Source organism: Camarhynchus parvulus, chromosome 19 (assembly GCF_901933205.1).
Source record: "Camarhynchus parvulus chromosome 19, STF_HiC, whole genome shotgun sequence".
In the NCBI taxonomy this organism is placed as follows: Eukaryota; Metazoa; Chordata; class Aves; order Passeriformes; family Thraupidae; genus Camarhynchus; species Camarhynchus parvulus.
Window position 1 is genome coordinate 104,783 of NC_044589.1, and position 25,945 is coordinate 130,727.

Genomic DNA, 25,945 nt, shown 5'->3' on the forward strand with positions numbered 1-25,945 from the left:
AGCAGCAGAGATGCAGTACCAGAGCTCCATGTCTGCACAGGAGCCAGGCTCCTGTGGGAGGCCTGAGGCTGGATGGGAATCTCCAGTAAATAACTCTTGGTGAGAAACAAGCCTCTGTTTCTCCTGTGTTTTGTAAGCCACAGGGGAGCAGAGCCTGGTTTGTGCAGTAACCCAGGGGAGTGCATGGCTGTGGGGGGATCACAGCCACTGGGGAGTCACATGAGTTTTGTGTCCCACAAGGAGTGAGCCTCCCCACACTGCCCTCCCAAACACAGGAGCAGGGCACAGGGAGGGCGTGGGACAACCTACACAGCACAAACACACACCCCTGGATTCCCCCAGGAGTTCCCATTCAGTGCAGGCTGCTCAAGTCCCTTCCTCCCTATGGAAATGCAGCAGCAGGAGGCAGTGGCACCACGTCAGTCCCCATCTACCTCTGCCTGCCTTCTCCTGGCTATTTTTGGAAAATCTCTGCAAGTCCTTCCTCACTCAGAGCAGGTGACATCCTGGCTCTGGTCCATCCCTGTGTCTCAGAGCCATGAACCAGGCCAGAAAGAGTCTCCTGAGTGCTGGAGCTGCTCCCAAAGGTATTTAGAGATGTGTGGTTGTTTCCCAGTCTCTCAGCCCAGATCTTCCAGCCTGGCTGGAGGCTGTGTCCTGCCTGACCACTGGATCCTAGGACTTCCCACTGAGGTGTCTGTAAGCAGCTCATCATGGTTTGCATTAATGTTATTTTGTTATTTAACAGAATTAACTGGACCAACACTTCCTGGAAGGGTCTGTGCAAGTGGCTGGACAAGTGACAAGGTTTTGATGAAGTCCTGGCTGAAGTGGTCACTTGGAGCAACCAATTTTTGTCTGCCAGAGCCCTCCCAGTGCTGCAGCAGAGGCAGAAGCATGAGGGAGTCGTGGAGCATCTGGAGCAGAGATGGCTCCAGCCTTTTCTTTTGCACAACCACTAAACATTAAACTCAAATTCCAAAGCTCAGCCTTTCCCAAATTCTGCAGCTATTCCCTCTGCAAATGTGGGGCTGAGCACCACTTCCTGCTAAAACCCAACTGTTTTTTCACCCCTCCCTCCCTAAAAGCAGCTGAAATGCCAAAGAATTACAAATAGAAATAATAATAAAAAGCACAGATAAACATTAGTGTCACACACACAGAATGACTGCAGTAAAACTGCTCCTACAGGAAGGAAGGATGGAATCAAATGCTCTGACTACCACACAAATCACACAGGGTGAGGAGGGGACACAGGTTTCTACAGCACCCAGGGGAAACACAGACATGGAATTACCTTAAAGATGGATGCAAATATACAGATGTGTTTAAGAGGAATCTGTCCCTGAGAGCAAAACAATGAGACAAAGGAAGAAAGTGATCATGAAGACAATGGCAGCAGGTGAAGGAGCTTGTATTTCTGTACCTGTCCAGCCTAGAGTGCAGAGTGGAATGGGGATGGAACATCAGCCACATTTACCTAAGGACAGGTGAGGACAGGCACTGGCAGCACTGGTACAAACCCACTCCAGCCCCTAGCACTGCTGAAAGCTCCAGATGGCTCCCAGCACACTGCTGGTGTCCAGCTGTGCTGCCCTGGCACCTCTGGGCTTTTGTGTCCCTTGTGCAATGGGGCAGAGCCCCAGGAGCACTGGGCCCCCAGAGGAAAATCCTGTGCCCCAGCCCTGTGAGGACACCCACGTGCATGTGGGGCATCATTTCCCACAAAACATGCACTTCTCTCTTTGGGAGGAGCTGTTTCTGCTCAGAGACTGGGCCAGCCACTTTTTTAATCTCCTTTTTCCCCTTGGCTTCCTTGTGCCTAACCCACATGGATAATAGGGCCCTAAGGGCAGTGACCTTTTGGGTCTCTTTTTGGGAAGATTGGAAACAGGGTAAGCTTTTAAAACACCAATTGATCCCCCACAGAGGAGCTGACAACCACATTTCGTTAACAGTGTTAGCAGCCATAATGGGAAAGTAAATTGGGTCTGTCAAAACACAGCAATTAATTTGATAGGTAGTACTTGCAATAAATGAGAGCAATAAAATGTGGTGAAGCCAGGGCTGACTCAGTTAGGAGAAATGTGGAGCAGGCCGAAGAAATGCAGCAAACACGGCTACCAGAAATCCAGAATTTAGCTGTGAATGCTGAACTGGGCTTAAAAAATACCCTGGAGCTGGAAAATTAGAAAATATCAGTTGTTTCTGCAGCTACCATTAATGATGGGATTGACCCTGGATATGGTCTGCAGGACCTGTAAGACTCCATGAATCACTGCCTCTCCTGGGAGCTCCTGCAGGAAAGGCAGGATGCAGTGACGCCTGGCCACTGCCCAGCTGACAGGGAGGTGACAGCTGGCAGCTCTCACACCATTCTAGGTGTGCAAAACAGCAACCGCTAAATGGGGCATCATCCTTTTAGTTCCCCTCCACCTGCTGAGTGTGTCTGCACTGAACATCTGCCTTTTAAACTGCTCAGTGCTGATAAACAGAGCAATAAATAACAGCCAGGAGAGGATTCGCTTCTTCCAGGTCTAGAGAGTGCTAAAAAATCTTTCTCCATTAAAATACCAGTCCTCCCAGTATTGACTCCAGAACTGTTTCACATCAGTGGTGTCTTAATCGTGTCCTCCAAAGGCATCAAGGCTGCAACAGCAAAGCTCTGCTGCTACCACAGACATCTGCCCAGAGCATTTCCAGGGACAGAGCCCGGCATGCTGTGGAGGTAATGCAGGGAGAAATTACAAAAAGATGCAGCCACATGATTTAGTTTCCTCCTCTCCAAATCCCAAGGAGTGAGCTTGAAGGACAGCTCCATTTTAAGAGTCATCAATTAGGCATGAAATAGCAGAAAGCTCTGGTAGCAGAGCTCAGCTCACTGCCTGAGGATTTCCTACAGAGTATATCCCCAGAAATGGCACAGATGTAAGATGCTTGAAGCAGCACTGAGTGGGGCTCTGCCAATTTCACATGCAGCCTAATTAAATAGATTGAATGTGAAACTGGAGTATTCTAATTGCTTTCCTTTTTTCTTCCCTACAAACACAACAAGTTATTTCTTACCTACAACCAGAACGAGATGCAACGTTACAAAATCTGATTTATGTCCCTCTAAAGACCCTGCCACTGGGACAAGGGGCTCTGTGCAGGAGAGCTTGGCAATGTGTGGCTCATTTTTCTCTCAGCTCCTCCAGGGCAGCCACATGTCCAGAGCACAGTGATGGCTGCAGGCACTGCTTTTCTGGCAGGTCCCAATTTTGGGGTCCCCTGTCCAGCTACAAGGGTGATGGACATGCAGAAACCCTGCAGAGCCTTCCTACAGCAATATTATCTGCTCCTGCAAGATCCTAAAGCTTTACAGAAATCCAGGCTCACTTGAAACTTATTTTAACACAGCTCTAATCATAACATTGGCACTGTATATCTGTAGCAAGGGTGGTTTTTGCAGGGAACAAGCAATATGAATTAACAAGTGGATGAGCTTGGTGTCTACTCTGTTTGCCCCTGAGGAAATAACACTGTCATCAAGAGATAACTCACTGAACAATGAATATTTCCCATTTAGCTGTGGCTCACTTGAGATTAATGTCATTGGATCCAACACATTTATTTAAATTTGAAGTTATTTTCATTAGATTCAGTCAGTAAAACGTTTTCCAAAGTTTGAAATAATAATAATCCATATGCCTTAAAAGGAGCATCCCTGCTGTGGTGTTTAATATACAACACCATTTGTTGGAGAGGCTTGGCAAGTATCTTTCTTTTAAACAACAGTTTTGAGATGAGTTCTCAAAGCTCCAGTTGTGCATAAAATAATTTAGGATTAAGTCAATTGTTACTGCCAAAAATTGGCACTGATGGCATGAGACTGAGAAATTAAGCACAGGGATTGGTGCAGTGGAGAATTGGCACATTTCTATTGATTTGGGATATTTCTAAGTGCTCACACAGCTGGGCAGAGGCCAGCCCAGCATGGCTGCAGCTCCATCCCTGGTTTGGTTTTGTAAACTAAGGGCACCAGACACAGCAGCACAACACTGGAAATGACACAATGCTTTAAAAAATAAACCTTTCAGTCTGTACAAGGAGCCTGAAAACACACAGGACCAGAATGAGCTGAGACAGGGAAGGATGCTGGGTTTCAATGAGCTGAAACAAATCTGACTAGTAACTTTAAAAAGGAGACAAAAGTGGAGGCTTACAGCTCATCTTGAAAGCCTAAGAATATTTTATAAAGGACAAGACATTGATAACGTGGCTGCTCAGAAGTTTCACAGCTACCTGAGATCAAATGAGCTTTGTTCTTTCTGAGCAGATACTAAAGCACCCAGCTCCAGGCAGGAACCAGCATCAAGGGTCAAGGGGTTTTCCCACCACCTGGATGAGTTTTCAACCACCTCAAATAAAGGCAGAAGGGAACAGGTCTCTTTTGGAAACAGGCCCAAGGTTACCACCCTGAAATATCAGTTCAGGCAGGGTTTGAAAAGAAATTCTGCCTTGCTCCAAGTCACCTGTCTGGTACAGAAAGAAGAATAAAATACATTTTTCTTCAAATTTCGTAAATGTTTCTCCATTTCAGAGCAATGCAGTGACCAGCAATGATAGTGAAGATATGGGTAGGGACATGTGTCCAATTAGCAATAACTAATTTGGAATGCATTGAGTGAAGAGAAGCAAATCAGGGCAAATCCCTTGTGCTAAGAGCTGTGACTGCCATGCTCCAGATGTGTCCCACAGCAGCACTCATGAGCAGGGTGTTTAAATGCCAAACTGGGCTCTGGCCATGGACACCATGACAAAGTCTTCATTAAGTCTCCAACACTCAGCTGGGGACACAGAAAATTATCATCCTTAATTGAGCTGAGCCCTGAAATCCCCACACACCTGTGAGAGACAGAGAGAGACTCCTCTAATTGTGTTATCAATGGTGCAGTGAGGCTCAGCACACCCCCATGGGAGTCTGCTGGGAATGGGACTGGGATTCTGGGTGCAAAAGAATCATTTTGGGACAACAGAGCTTTGTTGTCAGCCACAGCCTTATGGATCCTGTGGGGTGAGAGCTTTATTTATATAAAAATAATTGTCCCAGATCAGACCACTGGTCCAGCTGTTATTTACTGGACTGATGGCCCAGAATCCTGGCTCTAAAAGGAATCAGTGACAAAAATGAGGGAGAAAGAGTAAGAACCAAGTAAAGGACAGAGGAATTCTCTCCCCATCCCTGTACACACCATCCTGGTTAAAAACTGCTGCTGAATCTGTTAGTCATCAAGATCTCTACTCTCTTTTTAATCCCAATATAGTAATTTATACCCAACCTCCAAAGTATCCCCTTGCAATGTGTTCCACTATTTCATTAACTGGCAGAAAACTGTGTGAAAAAACACTGTATGTGTTCTGAAGTGAAAAAGCAATTTTAAAGCGTTCTCTTTTGTCTGACCATGATGTCTCTGCCCAGACTTGGGCCCCAGACCCCAGGTCAAATCCCATAATCTCATTTTGAGTTAAAAAACCTACATAAACTGCTCATTTGGTACCATTTCTGTGGTCCGTAGAAAGGAGAGAAGAATTAAACCCTCCAATATATATCCAAACTAGACTCTAATTCAATTTATTTTACTTCACCAGTCTCCTAGGGATCTTTGATCACAGCATTATAAACTAACAGGTGAAAAAACAGACCCAAGTTTACCACCTTCCATATGTTTAGGCCAAACCCATCTTACAGAGAGAGCTGCATCTATAAAAGAGTTTTTAGGCTGCAGTCTAAAAACGGATTTATTTTATATATATATAATATATATAAATATATATATTAAAAATATTATATATATATATAAATAAAGACTTAGTCTGAGAGGACTTGGGGTAGATTTTATCTCCAGTGTTCGATGCAGAAGGGAGTTTTGTCTTTAAATGCTACAGAAAAGATTTGCAAAGTGCTTCCCCCACCCTCCCTCCCCACGGGCCCTGGCCGTGCTGCAGAGGCAGGCATGGCTGTGGGTACCTACATCAGCAGGTTCCCTGGAGCAGACATGGATCTCTCCTCCCTCCTCGTCTGGACCTCAAAGGGGTTCCCAAAGGAGCGTTTCCTCAGCATGGCCTTCACCAGGATCTTTGAGGAACGGAACAGAGCAGTGAGAACAGCAGGACTGGCTCCTGGAAGCCAGTTCAAAGGAGGAACAACAGCTTCTTTAATAATTCAGCTGACATTTTACAGCAAAGAGCACAAGGCAAAGCTGCTTGAGAGAGCCAGGCTGCTGCAGCAGTCAGGCACAAGAAGTTCACACCGGGTCAAATGGCTGAGATTTCATGCCAGGAACACGCATGTCCTGTTGCAGACATATTTTATGGAAAAATCTTTTCATGAGGATCTTTTCTCTTGAGAAGCTGAGAGGCCTCAGAAACGAAATGTAAATAATAATTATCTGCTGCTGTGGAATGCAACAGGTGCATCTTTGATTAGCCTCATGTGGTTGTTTTTAATTAATAGCTAATCACAGTCCAGCTGTCTCAGACTTTCTAGTCAGTTACAAGATTTTCCTATCATTTCTATTCTATTCCTTTCTTTGCTAGCGTTCTGATGAAATCTTTTCTTCTATTCTTTTAGTATAATTTTTGTATATAATTTTCTTTTAATATAATATATATAATAAAATAATAAATCAGCCTTCTGAAACATGGAGTCAAGATTCTCATCTCTCCCCTCATCCTGGGACCCCTGTGAACACCACCACAATGTCCCCTCTCCAAACCTCCCCCAGCAGCTGAAGGCTGGAGCGCAGCTCAGAGGCTGTGCTGTGTTTCACACCTACCACAGCTGGCAGGCTGGGGATGGTCTTCACAGAGTTCTTGACCTCCTCCTCGGTGACCTCCACCATGGAGCAGTGCTCCTCCTCCAGCGGCAGCGGCTCCGCGCCGCCCCGGCTCAGCCAGGGGTGCACCTGCAGGGACACACAGCTCTGGGCTGCCACAGAAATGGGGCACAGGCCTCTCTGCTGGCAGCACTGCTCCATCTCCCACTGCCTGAGGTGGTTTTTAACCAGCTCCCTTGGAAGTGGCTGCAGTCTGGCTCAGTGCTGTCACACCTGCTGCCACCCACCAGCACCATGGCATCCCCTGAATCAAGTTTGAAACACTTTGACAACCTGAGTTATCTGGAGAATTTTTATTTTTTGTCTTGCATGCAGCAGAGCAAAGCCCCCTTTTCTTGCTGCCTCTCATGGGGTGGTTTCTTGGCTGGGAGCAGGAAGAAAGCCCTGTCTGAGGGCACGGGCTGAGCACAGAGCCCAGCCTGACACATCCTCTGTCAGCATCCAAATCCCCAGGGACACCAGCCAGGGACAAGGGCCAGCACTCAGCTCTGCTCTTCTACCCACCCACAGGGTCCCACAGTGTGCCTGTAAGAGCTGTCAAGTGAAACCCATAAATACAGCTCCAAACCTGCTGTCAAGTGAAATCCCATAAACACACCTCCAAACCTGCCTTTGGCCTCCTGGGCATGGAGGGAAGGGATGTCACATTTTTTTTTTCCTGAAGCTCAGCCTTTCTAGTGTCAGCTTTGGTGGCAATACTGGTGTTGGTCTGGGACAAAGCAAAGCAGGGCTTGCCCTGTAGAGCATGCTGATGGATCTCTATGGAAATTTTGAGATCCTCCAGCAGGTCTAAAGCCTTGGTGAGGGGTGACAGGAGGACAGCAAGCCCACACAAACCCAGAATGAAACCACAACCTGTGAAGCATTGTGCTCTGCCAGGCCTGTTCATTGTTTCCATTATTAAACATCCCCCAAATAATGGTGATAGAAATAAATGTGCTCCCTTGAGGCCACTGGCCACACAAGGACCAGAGGAGGAACACACATCCAGTCCCTGGAATGCACATCCAACACTGCCAGCCCAGGCTCTGCAGCTTGCAACTCCCCTGACAATGCTGATTCTCCCAGGGATTCACTGAGATCAGCCAGCTTTTGAGTAATTTTCATTTAAATAAGCAAACAAGAAAGCTTTTGTCAATATTCCCCAAGCAAGAAGCAGTGATGGAGCTGTGGCTGCAAAATGAGTGCTCTCCTTCTCCAAGGGAGGGTGCTAGAGACAGCTCCCAAAACAAACACTGGGGACAGCTCTGCCTCATTAGAAGGTACCAAAGGACATAAAGTCAGCTGAGACTAAAAGCTCTAATATCAAGGCCCACCTTACCTTTATTTCAGGGACTGTTATCCTGGTTTCTGGATTTTTATCCAGCATGCGCAGGATCAGCTCCTTGAGCTCGTCACTTATCTGTGCCCTGAGTGAAGAAAACAGCAGCACACAGTTAACCAGGGAGCTGTAAATGCAGCAATGCACAGTTCTTACTGCAGTTACCTGGTAGAGAATCTGCTCTGCTCAGGAGGTATTTTCTCTGCAAAGCTGGCTTGGAAAAAGGAAGGCACCACAGTCACTGCTGCAGGGCTTGGTTATCCTGTCTTGGTTATCTTGCCTTGGTTATCTTGTCTTGGTTATCCTGTCCTGCCCCCTAACACAGCAGCACATGCCCAAAATGCAGGATGAGGGACAGGTGAAGGGGTCTAAGGACATTCTTGAAGACAGGGAATTTCTGAGGGGAGATTTGGAACAACAGAGTGCTCCTGATAGCAGAACTGGAGTTGAACTCTGTGAATCAAGAGGGGCACAGCTTGATTTGCTGAACCTGCATCATGAGCAACTGTGTGCTGGATAAAACACCCCCATCTGACATTTGAGTTCCCAGCTAAGCTTCCAGGTTGTGTTGTTTCCAGAACACAGATTGCAGGCAGCCTGTAACTCAGTATCCCCTAACCTGCAAAGCTCAACCTTGGGCTAACAACAGGAGGGAATGAACAAATGAAAATAAGAGTAATACATCAAAATTTTTAACACTATTTCCAAGATCTAAACGTGAGAGCACCTGAACCCAGAAGCCACTCCCTTGACATGGAGCCCTTGGTCCTGCAGCCCAAAGGCTGCAATGACGCCTGTGGTTAATGATGCAGGAAATGCCTTTAAAATGCACTAGATCTGAATGATCAAAGTGCTGCTGCAGTAAAATGCCAGCATGTGACTGAATTGCATTAGGCAGTTGAAAGTCTGTGTCACAAATGACTCCTGAAGAATTGTGTTTCTTCATGGAGATGGAACTTAGCAGCACAAAATGTCACTCCCCAGGAAGGCTGGATTTGAGACTGAAAACAAGAGTGAGCACCAGGTGCTGTGCCCACCTGCTCTGCAGAGAAGGGAAAAAACTATCACAAACCAAAATGCAAACCACATCACAGCAAGGGATGTTTCAGTCTGATGAAAACAGAGCTGCTGTTTAATAATTCATGAATATTTTATTGGGACTTTGGCTGTGAGATCTTTACAAACAGCCACAAGGAAATGCTGCTTGTTCAGAGGCAAAAAGGGGGTTCAGTTTGAAGTCTAAACACTTAGAGTTGCATCAAGGCTCTGCTGTACACAGGCAGCAGAGCCCAGACAAGGGGAAGAACAGGATGAGTCCTCAGAGACTCAGGTGACAATTTCAGTTGGAATAGAAAGAACAGTGCTGCTCTTGAGATGAGCTCCAGAGGAGCAGCCACGGGCAGTGACAATGCATTTAGCAGCTCAGAATGAATAGATTTAGCAGCTCAGAATGAACAGATTCCTTCCAGACACCACAATGATACAGGTGAGATGGTATTTAAAAAAAAAACAACTTAAAAACAGTTCTGTGCCAAAGTGTCAGCAGCTTTACTTGAAATAAATGGAATATAAAATCAGTTAACATTTCTGGGCACCAGATTGATTTCTACACAACACAGGATTAAAGTCATAGGGAAAAGGATCCCCAGGTGTCAGGTGGGTTATGGCCAGGTAACAGATCACATCAGTCTCTGCTTTCCCTCTCTCCAGCCTGCAGCACAGGGTGAACTCTGTGCCTGGTGGCATATTTCCTTTGAAAAGGCTGCACTGTGTGGGATTTCTCACAGCCCGTAAGAGCTCTCAGGAAGATGCCAAGCACAGAGCTCAGTATCCATTCAGGAGGATTGCCAGCACCCACATCACTTTACAGGGTTCCTGCAGGTCAGGGAACATTGACCTGGGCTTCACCAGGAGAGACTTGGCAGAGCTGCTGGCTCTGCTGCCACATGTTTGAAGAGAAACTTCAGCTTTGCTTTTTAGTCACGCCAGGATCCTCAGGGGGTGAGCTAAGCCCATTTGCCTCCTGTCCTGCCAAGGACTCAGTGACATGAATGAGAACTCCGGTGCCATAAATATTTATCCTGGTGTCTCTAAGGGAAGGGACAGGATGGTGACACTGGTACAGTCAGATCCATCTGTCCTAAAGGTTGTCAGGAAACAGGCAATGAGTTTCCATGGGCTCTCTGCAAACAGGAATGTGTCTTTTGTAGCCATGGTGAAATAAATTGAAACCAAAATACTCCTCACTATAGAGAGGTGCTAATTCTGTGGGAGGTCAGGGTGGATCCACTCCAGTGAATTCCATGTCTCTGTGGCTGCCTCTAACAAATAGATGTGGTTTGGACAGCTGTCAACACCTAGTAACCCTCAGCTCCTCCAACAACCTAATCAGGGGTGCAGCTTTTTTTAGACTGGGAGAACAGGTCACTGAGGAATCCACATAAATCATGCAGCCCAATTATGGCTGAAGGAAATGCCTGAATGAAGGAACAGATCTCAGCACAAGCCAGTTAGCCCATTAAATGTTAATAACTTACTGCAGAGGCAGATGGGAATAGTCACTTGCAAGCTGACTGCTAACCCAAATACAAGGTGGCTGCGGGAGGGGTGGGAGTTTTGGCAGCCCTGAGCAAGGGAGAAAACTGCCAGGGGAACATAAACAGGTTTGGGGTTTTTTTTGGCTGCAGTGCTGTCAAGACAAAGTCCTGTTCCAACTGCAGGTGGGGGGACACAGCAGTGGAGCATGAGCAGCCTTTGTGCTCCTAAAGCCTCAACTCAGTCACCTGGGCCTGCCAGAGTTGCTGTTATCCACCCTGGGGTCTGTGTGTGCCCTAAAAGGGGGCTGAGCCCAGAGTCCTGGGCAGAGGGGCTGAGCTGCCTGCAGGGGCTGTGGCTCCTGTCAGTGCAGGGTAATTAATGCAGCCCAGGTGTCTAAAAGGGGGCACCCTGAGTGTCCATCCCTTTCTGTGGGATCAGAAGAAGTCTGGGACTGCCAAGGTAGAGGCCCAGCCCTTTACTATAATGTGAAAATCCAGTGAGCATCTCATAGAAGTCTTGCCTTGCCACAGATGTTGGATACATGCACATCCCACAGGCTGCCTCACAACGTCCCTCCCTGCCTCTCCAATACCACATGTGCCTCTCATTGGAGTTTTAATTTGTGCTTCTCCAAATCAAGTAATTTTATCTGTAAATTGTTATTGGAATGAGCAATTAGGTCAAGAATTCTTTGCCTGACTACTGTGTGGATTTGGGAGGGAAAACAAAAGAGTCCAGCTCTGGCTAATTCATCTGTCAGGAACCAGGGGAAACAAATCCTTCACCAGCAGAAGTCACCAAAGGCCTGAAGCTGGAGGAGATGCTGAGGGTGGCCAACACTTGAAGCTGCAGGAATGGTGACCATGGAGCACCATGAGTGGTGACCATCACTGAGCACACAGCGAGTGTCACCCTCCTGCCACTCTGCCCACAAGCACCTACAGCTCAGTACTGCACCTGCACTGCTCAGCGCAGTTAAGTGGTATAAAATCACTTATCATTTCTGGGCACTAGACTGATTTCTGCACAACACAGGATTAAAGTCATAGGGAAAAGGATCAGTGGCCTTGGGGTGTCCCCTGAGTGGCCTTGGCTTGTCCCCTGCCCTGCTGAGGACACACTGTGACCAGCCCTGCACTGTGCCCCACGGGGGTTTCCTTCCCTGACCAAAGCAGGGGGGAGCAGACCCTCAATAGATCATAGGTGAGTTAATTCCTGGTTTTTTCATAACTGCCAGGTTTTTTCCTCTCTGCCAGTGCAGAAGACAAAGCCATGTGTTGCTGGGGTGTGCTGAGGAGGGGGATTTGCTGAGCTGTGGTTGCACATCTCAGGCCAAGCATCCTTCCATCAGCCAGCTCCCCTGGCTCCAGGGAAGGCCACAGGAGGGGGATGTGTTTACTCAGACCAAGACCAAGGTTCATCACCACATTGCTTTTGAAAATGGGTACATTAAATCATTCTGGTGGCTGCTGCACAGGGACAGAAAAACCCCAACCAAACCATCCAGCATCTCCAGGGTCAGCAGGTGGGGCAGAACTTCCAAGATCCTGGAACCCCTTCACTTGCAAAGAGCCATTTCCTTTAGTCCCTGTCTGCACAACAAGGCCAGAGGAAGAGCAGGAGCGCTTTGAACACCTCAACAGCAGCACAAAACCCACGTGAAGGACCCAGGAGAACAAAGAGCACCTCACCCATGTCCATCCCCCCTTGGTGACCACTGTGCCACACAGAGAATAATGCTGCAAACTGAACTTTATTTTACAGCAGCTGAGCAAAGTTTACTCACTCTTCTGGGAACTCCACAGGCTTGGTCTTGATCCTATTATGAAGACCCAGGATATATTCATCTATAAAAGGGCACTGTAAAACAAACAAAGAGATTTTCCTGTTGTCCAAGATCCTGGCATCACTCAGGCATTTGTCATTCATGTAACACCAAGTACAACCTCTGCACTCCCTGGGTTTTACACAGAGATGGAAATAAATTAAATCTCCACACACACAATAAATGGATTCATTCCTTATTAAAAAAATAAACTCAGAAGAACAGCAGAGGCATCTGGGGAATACATAACTGGACTGGAATCCCTCCTTCATCCAGCCTGCCAGGTGACCATGAACTGCCTCTGTCACCTCCCCTGGCCACTTCTGACCCAGAGCTGGGTGCCTGGTGCCTGTGGTGGCATCTGCAGGGCTCAGGGCTTCAGAGGCTGCTCACACCTCCTGTTCTGCTCATCCTGGGACAGCAGGGGTGGGACATGGGGCTTCTGGCCACAGGGGAGGGAAAGGCCAGGATAGGATGTGGGGTGAGCAGAAGGCAGCACTGAGGAGCTGCCTCTGCCAAACTGGATCCCCAGCAGCCCCAGCTCAGCTTTGGCAGCCAGAGCTTTCTGTAATCTGGTTCCCAAAGTGCTGCAGCAGTTTGGGATCAATCCTGTGCCTCCATCCAGGCTCTGGTTCATCTCTAAATGCAGGAAATGTGGATAAACCCCCCACAAACTGCTGGTGCTGCTGCTGCTCTGGGTTTGCAGCTCTGCACTCAGGGCCCAGTGCTGGGAATGATCCTTTCCACAGATCACAGCCTCAGCCCCTTCTGGTCTGCAGGGGGTTTTGGAGCTTACAGAAGGTAGGTCTTTGTCTCTAATATTTGCCTTTATCTGGAAAGGAATGAGTCAAAAGGCAGGCAGTGCAGGGCTCCAGCACTGAAAGGCAGCTTACCTTCCCATACACAAAGCAGTACAGGGTGATTCCCATGGCCCACACATCCAGGGCCTGAAAGAGAGCATGAACAGAGGGTAAAGGAGAGGCAACACAGCTGATCTGAGCAAGCTGGATTTTCCCAGCAATTCAGAAAACACTCTTTGTATGGATTTAACATTTCTGTGTCCCTTTGAAGTCAGGCTCCTAAGGGCAGCACTTGCACACCTGAGGAGTGAGGGCTGTGCTGGGCCAGGCACTGCTCCCTTGCCCTGCTGTGAGCAGCAAGCAGCCCCTTCTTACAGGAAATTGCACCATTCAGGCCTGAACTTCAACAGTTTTCCAGACAAAAAAAAAAATCCCTATTAGGCCTTATCCCTCTGTCTGCATCAGCACCCTTGGCAGTGTCTGCCACTTCCAGGAAATCAAGGTATGGCCTTGGTGCCCAGCAGCCCACTGTGCCTCCTGATTATTTTGGGAGGGAATCAAAGGCTTCCTGCTTTCCCTTGGGGCAGGGAGAGGGCTCTGGCATGGCTCCTGCCCAGCAGGGATCCCCAGCAAAGTGTCTGCCCACTGCACAGGACAACCAACGTGAGCTCTGGCTGGATAGAGAGAATTAGAGCTTCAGTTTTACTGAATGTCAGCCCAAATTTGTACCACAGCCAGCATGCAGGTGTGGCACTGCCTCTGTGCCCTGCTGGGGTCCCGGAGCCCCCATGAGCACACACCTACCTTGCCACTGAAACTTTTGCCAGTCTGTGAGATGGCCTCTGGGGCCATGAAGGCTGGAGTCCCTGCTGTGCTGGAGAGCTGGGCATCATTCCCTTCAAACTGATTGCTGACACCAAAATCAGCAATTTTCACGTGGCCATCATCTCCTAAGAGCAAGTTGGAAGGCTTGATGTCCCTGTGGATGATCTTCTGGTAGTGCACTGAAAAACAGCCAAAAAACAGGAGCAGAATTGGCCGTGGCAGCCAGCACACCCTGGGGAAACCTTCCCAGGAGGGGGAAAATGAAGGTGCAAGCTCAGGCACCACACTCCCAGCTGCTGTGGAGATGGAACACAATGGTTCCTACAGCCATTCCTTTTTGGTGCCTCACTGGGACACAGTTGTCAGAAATACATCCAGGAGTTGTGCAAAGAAAAGCCACAAACTCAGGGACAGCTCAGCCAGAGGGAACAACCAATGCTGCTGGGGAAGGAGAACTCTCAAATCCTGCAGATTTGCTTGGCCTCATCACACCAGCTGATGGGCTGGGCCACCTGCTGTATTGAAGGTTTATGGGACCCAAATGAAGAGGTTCACTTTGAGTTTATTTCTTTTGAAACTGCAGTGCTGTGAAGCTCATCAAAAGGGGCAGAACCACCTGAAACAGGTGACAAACAGCTGAGCGCCAGGTTCAGCCAACAGCTCAGAAATCAGTGGGCATTTCCAGCTGAAAAGGTGGAATAATGGAGCTCCAAGCTTGGAGCAAGCACCAGCACCCCAAAGAGGCACTTTTCATTTACTTAAAGTGCTCAAATGGAGCCCACAAATAGAGAAACAACCTCACCTAGCTTTGCATCACCCCAAAGCCCACCGTGGCCCATCAGCCCAGCCATTCCCACCACTCCTGCAGCCAGAGCTGTGGCCAGACCTGGCCCTTCATTCCATGGATCCCCAGCTCTGTCCCACTCCATGAGGGCAGCAGCTGAAGTGTTTGTACATCCAACATGAAACAAACCCTTGCAGAGAGCCTGGAGGCTGAGATGCACTGAAAACAACAACAAAACCACCTCTCTTGTGCAATATTGCAGTTGAAAGACATTTCCAGGCCACTGAGTGAAGCAGGGAGTTGTAGGGAGGTAGCTGATTTCTCAGGAACTCAGAGAACTTGAAAAATAAAAAAAACCCCACCAACCTTCAGAACATGAAATGACCCCAAAAGCAGAACTGTAGAAAACCCAAGAGACTTTACTGAAGGAGGAGGAGGAAATCCTCTAATCCTGCTCTCCCCAAAGGACCAGGACCCCCTGGCCTCCCTCCTCCCCTGGCTCCAACCATTGTTTTCACATTTCTTTCTTTCCAACAGAGCATGTTTGTTTTTGTACCTCCATGAGCACTTTTCATATCTCCTAGGAAATACATGTTGGGTGGAGGAAAATGCTGCTCTAACCCTTTCCTGCTTTACAAACCTGACCTGCACAGGGCCACAAAGGCAGCCTGCCCTGTGGGGCATCCCAGTTTATGCTTTGGGACCAAGAATGAACAAACTCCATTTAACTTTCTGCTCTTTTCAAACCAACTTCCCAGCAGGCCATGCTAGGGCAGGGGAGGTCACACTTGCAGGTGTTTTTTCTGCAAAGCTCTCTCCTCAGTTTAAAGCACTTCTGGGGGATGCACTCCTTGGCACATTAAAAAGCTGCTCTGGAGATCCAGCAGACAGAAACTTGCTGGAGAGCACCAGCACTTACATCTTCTTCCAGATGTGCACCAACTGCATGGCCAGGCTGTGATGGGAGGCAGTTAATGATAACAGCCAGGATAAACACCCAGACACTGCAACAACAGCAATTAGGAGGAAACATCTGCTCAGCAGCAGAGCTGGTGGCAAGCTGTCATTTCATGATGGTAATATAGAGAGAGCAAATAAGGGTGAGGGGGGAGTGAGGTTTTCCTTCAAGAGATGATGAGCTGCCTTTCAGGCAGGTGTCTGCTGTCATGCCTGATACCACAGGGCTAGGAATCCCAAAGCCCCTAAAAAATACCTCAAACAAATATGGAAAATATGAGTACATCCCTGGAGCTTGCCAGAATGTGAAAATTTAAATGTGAAAATTAAGGCAAACAAGTACTCCAGGCTTTTTATTATTTCTTCCTTATAGGAAAGTAAAAAACCACAAACAAAATAAAACCACAAAGCATTTTCTCTCTCATATAACTGTGTGTTTTGTAGAATTCATTCTCTGCCTGTGCACCATCTAATGAAAGCTGAGGGACACTGTGGGCAGTTTTCCAGGTCTGGACACTGCTGACTGCTGGGCAGAGAAACAAAGAACAGAGAAATTAGAAACACATCCCCTGCAAAAACCAAAGCCATCAAACAATGGCTCACATGGCCAATGAATATTGGAGTTTCCAGGTGAGAACATCACAGTTCTGACAGGCTGACCTTGGGTGCTCACAGGAGAGACTCAGCACAAGTTCCTGCAGGGCTGAGGAGCCCAGGAGTGAGCCTGGCCTCTGGAATGTCACATCCCAGGTGCTTTTAAACATCTAAAATAATACCAGACAGGGATGGGAAGGGGACAGATGCAGAGGGGAGGTGACTGGGAGCACTGTCCCACCCACACACTGTGTGACAGCCACCAAAGCCTCCTGCCAGCTGGCTGAAAGATTTCTGCTGTCTGCAAATCCCCTTTTCCATCCAGCCTTGTGCAGAGCAAACAGCCATCCATGAAGGGGGAAGGACAGCAGACTGAGCAGCAGCTGGTGTAAATGAGCATCACAGCCACAAAAACTGAAAGAGCAAGTGCTCACATCTGCCAAGAAATGATTTGGTGTGGAGCTGCTAACCTGATGAAGGAAACCTGAAATCCCTGTTCTGTCTGAAGAAATGTAACTTGAAGTCCCAGCCTGCCAGTTCCTGTGGGTATCCTCCCCTGCACAGCTTCCCAAAATTGGCTTTGGGCTTCAAAATGCACAGGCTTATCCTCTGCTGTGCTGTGCCTTGCCACTGGGACAGCTCAGCACAATGCAGAGTAAAATTACCCCCAAAATGGTTCCCAAGTCTGCCTGCAGGCAATAGCCAAAAGCTGGATTGTTTGGGAGCTGCAGGACTGCTCACCTGCAGGACACCAACACACCTGAGCCTGGAAAAACTGCCCAAGCCACCAACTTCTGCTGCCAGTGCAGGTCTCTTGTGGATAGACACACACTGCAGGGAGAAAGGCAGGGAGCAGTTCATTCAGCAGGACTGGCCAAGGCTGACACAAATCAGTGCCCCAGGAGCCCAGGGACAGAGCTGCCCTGGGGGACAGGTGCTGGTTAAACCAGCAGGATCTGCATCTCCAGCAGAGCACACAGAGGAAAGGAGGGTGTTATCCCAGCAGAACTCCAGAGGGAGAGCTGAGCATCTTGGACATCAAAGCCTGCCACTAATGGCACCTTCCAGCCTGTTAGTGACTGTACAGAAGGGACAAGGACCCACCCCAAGGGGAGCAGGGGACAGCCACAGCCAAACACAATCACCAGCATAAATTAACTCTCTCATTTCACCACCCTGAAGCATTTGGGAGCAAGATTCATCCTCTGTAGGTTTAAGAGCAGCAGGTACGAAAGGCACTCTCATTTGGATTAGTTCACTGAAGCCAGAACCAGAGGTCCCAGAAACAAAACACTTGTCCTGTCCTTGGAATGAAGGACACATTGTGACACAAAGAGAAGCAGGGAGAGAGCATCAGGCTCATTTATTCAACATGCAAATAAAACCCCTAAATGTGCTTTAAACAAACATAACCAAAATAATGATCTGTATTGCTGCACTTAAATGTGCTCCATGAGGGTCTGGGGATTATTCTTCTTTTAGACCAACTCATGGCCTTCCTTTAGCTCCCTTCATGGGCAACTGGGACTGTGGTTGTGACAACCTGATCAGAGAGAGAAAACCAGATAAACTTTCCCAGGAATTGTTCTGGGGAGTTTGAGAAGACTGAGACAAAGAATTACAAACAATCTTGCAGCTGGTGTTTTAAACAGTTGTTTCTCATAAGGTGTTTACCAAAGGGGGGTTCCTAATTAACCAGTGGGTAACAGGTGTTATTAAGAACCAATCAGGTTCTGGGTGAACAATGTTGGTTATCAACATCAGGAGATTGTAATAAAGCTTTTTATGCCTTCTCAAACTCCCCAGAACTATTCCTGGGAAAGTTTATCCGGCTTTCTCTCTCTGACCAGGCTGTCACAACCACACTGGGACCCCTAAGCTGAATCTATGCCTTTGAGAGAACTTCCAGCTACTCTGTGTCCTGCTCTAAGTGCAAGGCTCTGGGGTTTTTGCTTGCTGCAGCACAGAAAGAGTCCCAAAGCAGGCAGAGACTGCCCCCAGAGCCAGCCCAGCCAGGGGGATGTGGCTGCTGGGTGCAGGAAGCCTTGGGAAGGACCATCCCAGGGGTGCTGCCCTTCAGGTCATGCACAAGGCCACACCAACAGCTGAAACCACTCATTCCCATGCAAATGCACTTTCCTGCACCCCTCCCCTGGTTAAAATCGATGCTGAGCTGCCCAGACAGAGCATTTAAATTTTTACATTCTGCCACGTTGCTGAAGCTGCTTTGGCAAACTGACAAAATGTCTCCATGCGTTGCTTTCACCTGGAAAGGGTTTTGCTCTTAAAGCAGGGATCGGCTCACCAGAATGAGCTCCCTGGGCTCCAAACCACCCTGCACTTTCTGTGCTGCCACACCTGTGCAGGGCATGGATTGGTTTTTCTTCGTAATGAAAATGAAACCACCTAGAGATATCACAGAGCCCTCAGGACAAAGTCTGATTCTGCAGCCCTCTGTTAAATTTGGTTTTATTAGACCCATCCTTCATGGCAGTGGAAAGGTAACACTATTTCAGGCCTATTTGCATCTGGATAACAATCCCATGGATTCCTAGAGCATCATCCAGGAAAAGATGTCAAATGTGTTAGAAATCCTTATTTATTAATCCTCACAGCCACCCCCATGAACAGCAGACAGGGCAGGTGAGTGCCTGTGCGCTACATTTTACACAACTTGTGTCAGAAAGCCTGACCAGGGATAGCTGAAGTTGGATTTAGTCAGGACCCAGAGCTCCAGGGTGCTCAGAAACAAGGAAATGATGCCTAAAAGTCTGGTCTGTCTCCTGAACTTGGGCATGGAGCACTATTGCCTAAAACCAGCCTGCTGAAGGCTCGTGCTGTGGGGATACAGCCTCAGAGGAGGATTCAGAGCTCTCAGGGTGTGAGCAATCCTTGGGAAAGGACCATCCTTCCCACGTCCCTCCTGATTTCAGACAGAGCTCTAGCAGGCATGCTGCACCTACAAAACCCTGTACTTGGGTGTTCAATGAAAAAAAAATGCCTAAAATTAAAGGTCTTCCTGAAAATCTGACTTTTTAGGGCTTTTCTCTTTTTTTGTTGTTTCTTCACTACCTTGTGTTTGAACAGAGCTGGCAACAGCAGCCAGCTGTGGTGCAGGAGATGGGGCTGGAGAAAAGGGAGGATTTTGGGGAAGTTCTCTGCTGCTGGGCCAGCTGGTTCCTCTCTGTACACTCCTATCTGGGTCTCCACAGCTCTGCCATTGCCCCTCTACTCCTTAGGAAAGCCCTGCTGAGCACATCATTCCTTTCTGCTCAGTCCTAGGTGGGACAACACAGGCATTTCACAAACATTCCTCACTCCAGACCCCACAGGCTATTCCAGGACTTTCCCTTTCACTCAGAGGCAAATGCCTGGGAACTGTCTGCCAACAAATCCACCAGGAGGGACTGAAGGCTCAGAGGGAGCACAGATAGAAGTGGTAAAGAGGTCTTGCTCCTTAGTCCTCTTAGAAAAGGTGCTTTTCACTGCATTCCCCTCTGGAAACCTTGGAGATCCAGCAGGTTAACACAAACTTGCTAAAAAGCTCCTTTAGCAATGATAGATATAAAACTTAGCAATGCACTGACACATCCTGCTGTTTACTGAGGCCAGTGCTGAATTCTGCTTGATTAAATGCAGAATCCCATTCCCACTCAAGGACAAAAGCAATCCATATGGTGCTGCTACTGCAGAGCCTGCTTAATATTGCTCTCACATTGGCCCTGTAGCAAAGAAATGATTTAACATCCTCCCAAGGAAGCTGCTGCAGGAACTCAGAGAACTTGAAACTGCTGCACCACCACCCAGAGCTCAGAACAGAAGGCTGCTCATCCCCAGGGCTGTGCTGGGGAAGGGCTGGAGGGGACAGGGGGGACAAGGGGAACAGCCCATCCCATGCCCAGCTCCCTGCAGGGGCAGGGCAGGATCCCAGCTCTGGTGTTGTCACCCCTCTCCACTGTTTTGCTGCTCTCTTGCTGCACCCATTAAGCCTCTGCCACTTGGATAAAGTTGCTGAAGCCCAAAGTTTTGCAGCCTCAGCACCACCCAGCCCTTTGGAAGAGCTCAGCTTCCCCCTGTGCTCCGTCTCAGCTGAGCCCCTGCTCCTGGCAGAGGTTCCGTGGATGCTGCCAGCAGGAACCAACAAGGACAGGTGACCCTGGCAAAGGGTCCCTGTGCACCTGTCCCCCAGCCCAGCTGAGCACAGCCCTGTCACTTGTCACCAGCCCCAGGGGAGTGCAGAGCTCCCTGCACCCCCCCAGTGCCCCAGGGGCGCAGGGCACAGCAGGTACCAAACAACCTGTGCCAGGCCTGTTCTAACCCTGAGCAGCCACAGAACTGCATCAAACAACAAAAATCAAACTGCCTGATCTTAAGAGGCTCCAGCAGATCTCTCTGATCTCCTCCACCAGCTAATTACTCTCACTCTTGTACAGTCCTTATCGATCGGCATCAGCAACACTTGCTGCTCATGAAAGGCTTTTTTGTTTGGTTGTTATCAGCTAAGGAGAGCTTGTCTGCATGTGATAAAACACAAGCCAGCCTCTCTGCTCCTGGTGGTGTCGTTTATAACACTCAGAACCTTGCAGCTGTAGTCTCACCTCAACCTGCTCTGTTTGAGGAGCTCCAAACTTGTACAGGACAGAGGCAGGAGCAGAGAAGAGGCAGATCCCCATTTCCCACATGGGAGCAAGCAGCTTGCTGGCAATCACAGAGAGCCTGCAGCAGCTCCATCACACTCATATCAGCTCTGCTGGCCCACACCAGCCTGGGGAACTCACCTCTGCCAAGAGCCAAACCAGACCAAACCATCTACAGCCTTAGGGCACCCACCCTGCACTAGATACTCTTCAGAAGACACAGCCCTGTGTTGGCTCATTTGCTTAAATTTCCTTTAAGATAATGGAAATTATATATTGATAACCAAGTTTCTTATCTCAGAAAAGCCAGTTTTGAAAAGCCAGAGCATTGTTCAGGCTGCAGGCTCAGCATGCAGGGCCCTGGGTCACTGCAGCTCTCACTGCAGAGAGCTGCTGCTGGAAAGGGAATTTCCCAATGGCTTTAACTGCATGTCATTACCCTCCCTTCAACCCCACAGCTCAGAGGAGACAAGCCTTCCCCTGCAAAGGGGAGAGCAAAACTGCCCCCACCTTAGACACAGTCACAGGAGGAGAACAGCAGCTTTTACAGAGAATGCAGGAAATGAAGTTTTTTCTCCTTCAACCAGGCTGACAGAAAGTGTTTTAGCTTCTCGTGACTGGAATACTGAGCTGGCAGCTCCAGAGCAGCAGGGACAGTCACTGTGCTTCATCTGCACTGGGCAAGTCAGCAGGGTTTTCCCCTGGGCCACACTGTGTGTGCTCTGCACTGTCTGCTCCTGGCCAGTGTCACTGCCAGCTCCTGCCTGCAAAGCCCCTTTGTCTGCTTATTCTTGTTCCTTACTCAGGAAGCAATGAAACTTCTTAATGAAGATGCTTACTAAATGAAGATTCTCACATCCCAGCCCTAAAATCAAACTGGGATACCTACCTGGCATATCCCTCATGCCTGCTGATGAAGCATGGTGACCATTTCCTATCAACAAATCCACTAACAGGGAGTGAAACCCCAGAGGAGTCACAGATAGAAGTGGTAAAGGGGTCTTGCTCCTTAGTCCTTTTAGAAAAGGTGCTTTTCACTGCATTCCCCTCTAGAAACCTTGGAGATCCAGCAGGTGAACACAAACTTGCTGAAGCTCATTTAGAAATGATACATATAAAGCATTTCTACTGAGTATCTCTATGAAAGCAAAGTTTGCTTTACTAGAAGGGAGACTGAAGCTTAAATAACCCCAGCCAAGCACTACTAGAGGGGAGTTACAAGTGGAAAGGGGCTGGCAATTGCACGTCCCCTAATTGACAGAAATGCTTAAGCACGTGCTTTAGTTAATGACACAAATAATCCAAACTTTCCCAGCAAACTTGCCCATCCTAAGTGGTGTTGTCACTTCTCTGCACTGTTTTGCTGCTCTCTTGCTGCACCCATTAAGCCTCTGCCACTTGGATAAGTTGCTGAAGCCCAAAGTTTTGCAGCCTCAGCACCACCCAGCCCTTTGGAAGAGCTCAGCTTCCCCCTGTGCTCCATCTCAGCTGAGCCCCTGCTCCTAGCAGAGGTGCTGTGCCACTTGAGCACTCTGGAATTGCCACTCTGCTGGCACTTACACAGAGGCCAGACTGCCCCCCAGCTCCTGAGGGGGTGAGCAGGGCCAGCAGCACTGGGGAAGTCTTGAAAATGGGAGCAAAATCACTTTCCTGTGAAAGTCCCACTTAACCAGGAGTGACACTTTGATGTTCCTGAACAACTCCTGCACTCCACACGCCCCTGAGCCAGGCCTGGGACAGGGACACTAAACCAGAATCAGTGACACCACCGTGCCTAAACTCCAAATGTATTCCCAGCCCTGCAGGGCCAGAGGAAGGGAGACAACCATGGGCAGCTCTCCCTGACTCTCAGACCCTGAACAAGGCTGGGACTGTGTTTGTGTCAAATGCATTCCTGGTACTGAACCCAGCCTAAAGCAGGTGACAGCTCTGTGCCACTGTCTGGCTCAGGGAGCTCCTGGCTCTCCCCAGGGCTCTGTCCCAGCCTGCCACCATGCCTAAGCCAGGCTTCCCACCCAGCTCTCAGCACCTGGACCACTGCCTCCCTCCCACAGCCACCCCTCCTGCAGGAGGCCCCACCCCAGGCAAACTCCATTTTTTGGAAAAACCAGTGAGTGCAGTCCCCAGAGACACACAGTGCTCACAGACCACCACCAGTGATTTAAGAGGTCAGCCCACATCTCCCACCACCTTGGCTCCCCTTCCTGCTCACCACTAACACCTCTCAGGCTCCAACAGGAATCCAGGTTGCAACTTCTAACCTGATGAAATCCAACCAACAATGATGCATTTGCTGCTGTGATGACTGGGAGCTTCAAGCAGCTGCAAGGTTATTGAGCCTCCCAAATTGCACAACAATTATGGATGCTTACATTAAAATTACCTTGCAATCTGTGGATTGCCTGGCAACACTTTTCCTTCAGCATGCACAAACAGTGCACTTCTCCTCTTAATTATATAATAATTGCCATGCATTTACCCAGCAGTTCAGAGAGAACACCATTTTTAACTTTCATTTGCTAATAAAATAAGTGGTTACTCAATGGTCCAAAACAAAGCATCCTATTGTTCCTGTTGCTGGGAGTGCTTGGGCATCCTATAATTTATTGTTGAATTTAATTCTCTCTGCTTAACACTACCCACACTTTGCTGGGTTTTTTTCCCTGTGTACTAAACTCAAAGTTTCTTCTGAGCAGTAACTGTTCCTGCAGCAGCATCCAGCACAGCAGAGCTTGACTCTCCCAGCTGAGGCACACAGGCTCTGCTGCAATCTGAATGCTAATGGGAATATAAAAAGCTGCATCTTCGTCCTTCACGCTCTACTCAAAGACAGTCTTGAGATTCCCATTCATATATTAACTTCTACCAACTTTCTGGGGTGACCTGACTAATTTTGGCAGCACCTGGAAGCTTCTGGACTGTCAGACTTGCAAACACAGATTTTATTCCCTGCTGGTTTTAGACAAAAAGTGAGGTGGTGCTGCATTTCAATGAGGAGAGGGACTAGGACCCTCAAACCATGGTTCCTTTCTCTGCCTCAGCAAGGCCCATCATGCTCAGAGCCTTGTTCTCTCTCAGTGGTTGAGAGTGAGTAATTCCTTTTGGTTTAAACTGGCTACCTGATTATTCTGTTTGCCATCCATTAGATATTGTGTTTTTAGAGAGAGAAAAGATTCATTTCCTGTCCAGCACTTCCCTGACACTTAGGATTTTATAAGCCTCTGCCATAGCACCCTTTCCCAAGATAATTTTCCAGTCTTAAGAGCTTTATTCATTTCTCTGTGCCTAAGATATTCCAGGACCATCCTCATCATCCTTCTTGGGCCTCAGTTCTAGGGAGTTCTGCTTCTAAGAGAGGCTGAGCCACCAAGCTGTACATAATATTCAGGATACTTCTTGTCTGTACCTAAGAGCTCTTAGAGATCCAAACAACTGCACAATAACATTTTCTACTTTCTTCTTTCTTTCATTCCACATAATTCCCCAAATCTTGTTAGCCTTGCTGAATGTCACTAAGTAATGGGCTGGCATTTTCAAGAGAACTATCCAGAACAAAGCCTGAGTGAGAAGAGATAATTTAGAGCCCATCACATTTTATGTATTTTCAGTGTTTCCCTCCCTCATGCATTACCCTGCAATCAGAAACATGAATTTTTATCTGCCATTTTATCATGTCAGCACTTGCTACCATGGCATTCTCCTGCCACTCTTCCCAGTCAGTTCTAACACCTATCCTGAATAACTCAGTGCCACCATCAATCTCTTATTGTTCTCTACCCTTCTTCTGGTCATTTAGGAACACACTGAACAACCCAGCCCACATTATGGGTTCCTGTTTAACTGTACTGGTGACTTTTCTCAGTTGTGAAAGCTGTATTCCAGCTTTCTTGATTGTCTAGTTACTAATCCACAAGAGCCCATCCAACCTAAGAGATTTAGGAGCTGCTTTATAAGCTACTGCTAATGGATCTAATCAAAAGCTGTTTGGCAATTGAAACACAAGGTAATAACCTCTCTGCCTCATCCAACAGTCCCCAGGGCTAAGATGCCCCTGCCCAGCTGAGCAGGGGTGTTGGACAATACCCTTTTCTGACCCAAAGATGGGGTAATTGAGACGTGTTTTAAAAACTTTTTATTCTATTTTCAGTCTCATAAGAAGTGTGGGACAATACAGATGTTATAATTCACACTATCACAATTAGAAGCCAACTATTTCTTAATTCCAATACACTCTAAATGTTTCTTGGTCTATCAGCTTTAGCCACACCATGCTGTAAATGCCTTAAAGCCAATGATCTAAAATTACCTCTTGTGGATCCTACTACAATGCATCTTTCATAGTTCTATTTCTCCAAAATATCTAGTTGTGGCATTCACATTCTCTGAAAAAAATCCCTTCACCCAGGATTTTTCTCCTGGGAACCTGAGAGGCCTCGGAGAAAAGGAAAACAATTCTTATCTCATTTGCTTCTCCTGTGTTGTGCTCACGTGGAATGTGTTTGGAGATTGTTTACCCACAGGTGATTGTTCCATTGGATTCTGCTGTGAGTTGTTTTCACTCTCTGGCCAATCAGGGCCAAGCTGTGCTGGGACTCTGGAGAGAGTCACGAGTTTTCATTATTCTCTTTTTAGCATTCAGTATCTTTTCTGTATTCTTTAGTTTAGTATAGTATTCTTTAATATAATATAGTGTAATAAAGTAATAAATTAGCCTTCTGAGCATATAAAGTCAGATGCATCATTCTCTCCCCTCATCAGCAGACCTGCATTTACAATATCTATTCAT

General features: G+C 47.9%; 1 protein-coding gene across 2 annotated transcripts in view; it reads right to left on the reverse strand.

Annotated features, from left to right (window-relative positions):
- The window catches only part of CAMKK1 (calcium/calmodulin dependent protein kinase kinase 1), a 91,512-nt gene that overhangs the window by 2,631 nt on the left and 62,936 nt on the right, over positions 1-25,945 (reverse strand). For both annotated transcript variants that reach the window (XM_030962583.1, XM_030962584.1), the window contains exons 10-15: positions 14,167-14,366; positions 13,456-13,509; positions 12,524-12,597; positions 8,200-8,287; positions 6,819-6,947; positions 6,015-6,118 (exon numbers count right to left, since the gene is read on the reverse strand). In XM_030962583.1, coding sequence (XP_030818443.1) covers positions 6,015-6,118; positions 6,819-6,947; positions 8,200-8,287; positions 12,524-12,597; positions 13,456-13,509; positions 14,167-14,366 — 649 coding nt within the window. The remainder of the gene's footprint in view (positions 1-6,014; positions 6,119-6,818; positions 6,948-8,199; positions 8,288-12,523; positions 12,598-13,455; positions 13,510-14,166; positions 14,367-25,945) is intronic.